General features: G+C 37.8%; 1 protein-coding gene across 2 annotated transcripts; it reads right to left on the reverse strand.

Moving 5' to 3' along the window:
* Positions 1-2,795, reverse strand: LOC145069143 (auxin response factor 16-like). 2 transcript variants are annotated; one of them, XM_079016109.1, is made up of 4 exons: positions 2,661-2,795; positions 1,055-2,174; positions 203-966; positions 1-125 (listed from the first exon to the last, which is right to left on the reverse strand). In XM_079016109.1, the coding sequence occupies exons 1-4, from the start codon at positions 2,690-2,692 to the stop codon at positions 68-70; spliced, it is 1,974 nt and encodes a 657-aa protein (XP_078872235.1). In that variant the 5' UTR covers positions 2,693-2,795; the 3' UTR covers positions 1-67. The 2 variants fall into 2 exon arrangements, with proteins under 2 accessions (XP_078872235.1, XP_078872236.1); XM_079016110.1 differs by lacking the exon at positions 2,661-2,795 and adding an exon at positions 2,374-2,623.
* Between the last annotated feature and the right edge of the window lie 2,544 nt (positions 2,796-5,339).

Genomic DNA, 5,339 nt, shown 5'->3' on the forward strand with positions numbered 1-5,339 from the left:
CTTCAAAGAGACAAAACCTAGACTGTACACATCATCAAAGAAAATAAAAAAGAAAAACAATAATTTCCTAATATTTAACGGAATCCGTTTGAATCGTCAACCTTCGTGCCGCCTTCGAGAACTCACTGCAACAACCAAATTCCACTTTTTAGTATCCAAACAAAAAATGTCAGAATTTCTGCATGTTGTGTACGACCATTACCTGAAAGGTTCATCGCCGGTGGATTTTGTTACTCCGGCAGCATTCCGGTAGACCAAGTTCCGCCATGCATTTGGTTTTTGTAAACCGAACATGTGACGAAGCTCTATGTACAACTCGTCGTAAGATCCAAGTGCTGTCAGGTCAAGGGTCCGACCCATGTCTTCTGACGCCATGAAAACCTTACAATGGCCTGTCTCCGGCCATGGCCCATCTTCCTCGGAAGAGCTCCGGACAGAACCTGTCTGAAGAACCACCGATCCATCAGAGAGATTCGCTGCTGTGTCACCGGAGACACCACTCTCTGATAACTGCTCTTCTGTCAGAATCGGTTGTCCAAACAACACGAATATGGGTTTTCTCTTGTGATTTTCATTGTCTTTTTTCTTCGAACTTGTAGTAGTCTTTGGGGGGTTATGGGTTCCGATCGTTAAGAAAGAGGAAATGTTTTCATCGCGTTCCTGAAATGGGAATCTGGTGAAAGAGTTGTCATGAACATGATTCGTGAACCCATATGGAAACGGATTAATCAACGGATGCATTTGGTTGAACCGGAGACGATGATGATCTAGTCCAAACTGACAACTATGCCTGGCTCCCTGAATGCTCGTAAGCAGCGGGAAATCCGGAGGTTGAGGATACCGGAGCTTCTTTCGTGGTGGCGAAAATGGCGAAAGATGAATCGCCGGCATACTCGCCACCAACTCAACCAACCACGGGTTGACTCGCTTCACGTTTTGTAATAATTCTGGTTCGTCCCAAGCAACCTTCAATTCATCCCACGAACACCAACAAAAGATGTCAAGAACTCGTATTAAAATGATTAATTAAGAATCAAATCAAGAACTTAGTTACCTGAAGAAGCCTCCAAGGCGAATTAGGCCAACGGATTTGATCATCGACCTGAACTAACGAGATTGTGCCCATAAACCAGCTGATTCTTGATGAGTCTTCGGTTTCGAAAGCCATCTTGAACCTCATTCCAGGACACCATTGAATCCTCATTGCAGCTTTTACAGTCGAAGCTTTGACACAGAACTCCGGCGTGCTTGCTCGTGGGTAGTACACAACTTCAAATGGCTGCCCATTAGCTGCAAGAGTCACAGCTTCTTTCACTAATTCAGCGCTCGATTTTCTTTGGTCATTCTGGGAGTTGTTGGTGTTGTTCTCGTTTTGTGGTCGGAATCCGGCGAACCCTCCGCCGTATAGGGAAGAATTAGCGGTGGAGTTCTCGAGAAAGCCTCCGCCGATTCCCCTCTTTGCTCTCCTGATTCCAACACAGAGTTCGCCGTTATCGGCTCTTAAAAACACAATGGAATCACCAGCTATGAGCTTCTTATGGTTGACGAAATTGCTCCAGCCGGTGGTCAAAAGATGCCGGCGGGGAGTCCCTCTATAAATATGTCGGAACTTCCATATCTGGCCGTGAACATCCTTCACCAAGATGGTTTGAACCGGTGGCTCCGCCGCGTAATCCAACCTTGGGAAAATAGTTTCGGCGCAGTATCTTGGTACAGAGAATCCACCGCCGTTGTTAGCATCAGATTGAGTCAATGTCTTGGCGAAAGAAGAGGGTTTCTCTTTGTTTTCATTAATTCTCTTATCATCAAACCCTAAAAACCCATCATTCTCGACATGGTCATCAAAATCACAATCGCTTTGAACATTTCTTAATGGAAAAAGCCCAATCTTAGCATAAACTTCATCAGTCTCGGAATCCGCCATGAACTTGACGGCGGATACTTGACACGGAATGTAAGGTGGGATCCGCCGGGAATCACCGAAATCAAAATTTCTGGTGCCGGAATGCTCGACATGACCTTGAGGAAAATACAAAACCTTAGAGTTTAATGGCGGCATTTGCACCATTCCACCAGCACATGCATGCCATAACTGTGAATCCAAGCTTTTTTCCACTTCGTTCATGGGTTTCTTCTCATAATCCATCACGTTAATCATTGTGACACCGAAGAATCTGTAAACCAAACAAGAAAACGCGTCAAATGGCTGCGAGATTCATCATTCTACGACATAAAATCAAGATTTTGATACGTTCATGATAGAATCTTGATTCTTTTACAATCAAATAATGCAGGTTCAACTTAAATAATTCATATAGCAATCAAGAAACCAGAAGGAAAGTGACACACACACCGAGAGTGAGAGAGAGAGACCTAATGTACAAAAGTAGTAGAAGAAGACAGCAGTTAAAACTGAAGTGCCATTAAAGAAAGAAACGAGTCTCTTTTAATTCCTAAAATCCCCATGTCTAGAAAACTCGAAGTTTAATTTGCTTCCTGCACAGTTGAATTCTGATTGAAATAAAGAAATAGTGAATGCAATTGCAGGTGAATGGGTATTTATAAGTGGTTAAAGGATAAATAAAAAAAGAATATAATCAAGTGTATGAGAGAGAGAGAGAGAGAGAGATAGCGAGAGAGAGAAAGAAACGGTCATTCACCTGAAGCTTCGTTGCCGACCAGACGGTGGCATACAACAGACAGATACTTACATATATGTGTATATATATGTGTAGGAGAGAGAGAGAGAGAGAGAGAGAGAGAGAGAGAGAGAGAGAGAGAGAGAGAGAGAGAGAGAGAGAGAGATTTTGCGGGGTTTGTTATAGATTCCAGAATACCGACTCCCTGGTATATCGCTGTGGACTCTGGTGGAGAAAATGTTACATTTACACCCCTCAAAACTTTTCCAGTAGTCATATATAAACGGATCACGTATTTTATTATTACATAACTAGTCCCTTATCAGAAATCATGTAACCGTACAGATTTGAAAAAAAGGACGATGTTAGGATTTACATGCTTGTTAATAGGACACATAATTTAGTCATTTGCTGTAAGTCAACACTTAGGTGGTTATTGTTTTTGAAAGAGTCAAAAAAAAAAAAAAAAATACGTGAATAACATGCTTGTTAATCCCAAAAACTTTATTAACAATTGAATTCAATCATATTAGAAACTCCTATGACAAATTTTAACAAGAGAAATGAATTCAATAAGTATTTAGGCTTCACTATTTTTTCTTGTACTATTTTTTTTATGTATATGATTATAAAACCTTTTTATAACATATAATTATCGTAATAATCAAGTTCAATGAATGAAGTTTAAGCTTAAGACCGACAAAATACCCAAAGCAAGCTTTATAAGCCTCTTGAGTCTTGATTAACAATGACTAGAATTATGCTCGTATGTATTAATTACAGTTTAATTAAATGGTTATCTTATAGTATTCGGTAACTATTAAATTTTATTTAATTTTTTAAAAAATGAATAAATTTCAATGAAAATCTACAACTTCCGAATCCTGTTATTCCTCCTTTCCAGAAATTTAAGCCACAAAATTGGTCGGTGGATTGTGTGGACTTGCTAGATGGATAGAAGTGGATTACGGGGTATCTGAAGTGTATTTTGAAACTTGAGGGGGTCGTAATAAAATTTTATATATTTGAGTTCTTGACACTTTGATCAGATCTGAATCTCCGCGTTAATGGATACTCTTATCCCACTCACACTGTTATGCGCGTGTGCAATCACCACTAACTGAATCAAAATTTCAACTTTCTCTCTCTCTTTTTTTTTCATTTTAAATTAAATAATATTATATATTATGTCTCTTTTACAACATATGAAACGTGTAGTATGTATCTGTCATTTTATACGTTTATACATTTATGTTTACTAATTTTTTTTTTTTAAATAACACATTTTTTCAAAGTCATATTATTGGTAAATCCACAACACGACATCCAGATTGTCATTTGGATAATGGCATTAGGATGCAAAGCCTTCATCATTACTTCGATGGATCATGAATTTACATAATATATAAAAATTGGTGCAAAGAATTTAATTCTATTATAGATCACAAGATATTAAGATAAATTTTTGGTAACATGATATATTGTGAGAATTTTGTTTAATTAGGTTCCTTCAAAACGTTAAATCACGAGTGACCGAATACATAAGGTAGCATGCCACATAAAGTATTTGATAAGAGACCTGAACATTGACAGGATTATGTTCTAGCATAATGTTAGAGACATACATGTAGCCTTTTGTATGCATGTTGAATGACTTGAGAAGCATGCCATGTGTTTGAAGATTCAATCTAACATAATCAATATTATAACTTATAAGCAACACTACTGTATTTTATAATCACTACAACACTAAAAGGCATTTCACTTTTTTTGTGTTGCAATTAGAAGTGACAATACTAGTTACTATATCTATAAATTGATTGACTTGGCTATATAGCTAAAAAAACAAATGAGATAAGGTTAAACATGTCAAAAATTGTAGTAAACCAAAGTGGATTATATTAGATTATGAAAGTGAAGAGTTAGCAACACAACATGGATCGTCATACATGTCAAACATACAATTTAGTATCTTTGCTCCCATGTGATATCTTCACGGCCAGTCCAGTAATAGGACACCATGCGGAAAATAGAAAAATGACCCTTAAATATAAGGAAAATGATAGTTTAAAAAATAAAAAGGAAAGTGAGGGAATCAAGATTAGAACCTACTTTGTATAGGTATAACATAAGGCACCACTTACAGCTAGCTGAACTACAATATTCATTGTTAATTATCTACGTAAACGTATATATATCATGTCGCAAAATTTAAACTAGTTAATTAAATTTTAAAAGAAAGCGTTCGAACAGAGAATCGAACCATGGTGGACTAAAAACGCTTGAACTAAAAGTGCATCCCTAACCGGTTTGTAACGTCCCAATCATGAGACCAAAATTTTCATTTTTAAATTTAATAAAACTGTAATCCAAAACATCATCATGAAACCAAGGTGGAGCAAAGGGGAGGTGGAGATTGGTATAAAATATCCAAGAGATAAGTTTAAGACGTTTAAATAGGGCACAAACCCTAAAAATTAGTGTTTGTCCCAGACCTGCATATGCCATGTGTACTCCATGTACGCCCCGCGTACGTGGGTGGAATCCACGACCATCAAAAGGCTAGTACGCTAAGCGTACTCATAGAGTACGCCCCGCGTACTAGCAAAGGACCAAAATGATAACAAATTAGCATTAAGGACTAAAAGAGGAACTTACACAAAACTTGAATGTTACAATTCTCCTCCACTTAAATCAGAC

Source organism: Lactuca serriola, chromosome 8, assembly GCF_051521515.1.
Source record: "Lactuca serriola cultivar US96UC23 chromosome 8, Lser_US96UC23_V15, whole genome shotgun sequence".
NCBI classification, from domain to species: domain Eukaryota; kingdom Viridiplantae; phylum Streptophyta; class Magnoliopsida; order Asterales; family Asteraceae; genus Lactuca; species Lactuca serriola.

Coding starts and splice junctions, on each gene's coding strand:
- LOC145069143 (XM_079016109.1), bottom strand. CDS start 2,692: ATGCCACCGTCTGGTCGGCAACGAAGCTTCAG. Junction 2,175..2,660: donor GGTCGGCAACGAAGCTTCAG/GTGAATGACCGT, acceptor TTTGGTTTACAG/ATTCTTCGGTGTCACAATGA. Junction 126..202: donor ACCGGCGATGAACCTTTCAG/GTAATGGTCGTA, acceptor TGGTTGTTGCAG/TGAGTTCTCGAAGGCGGCAC.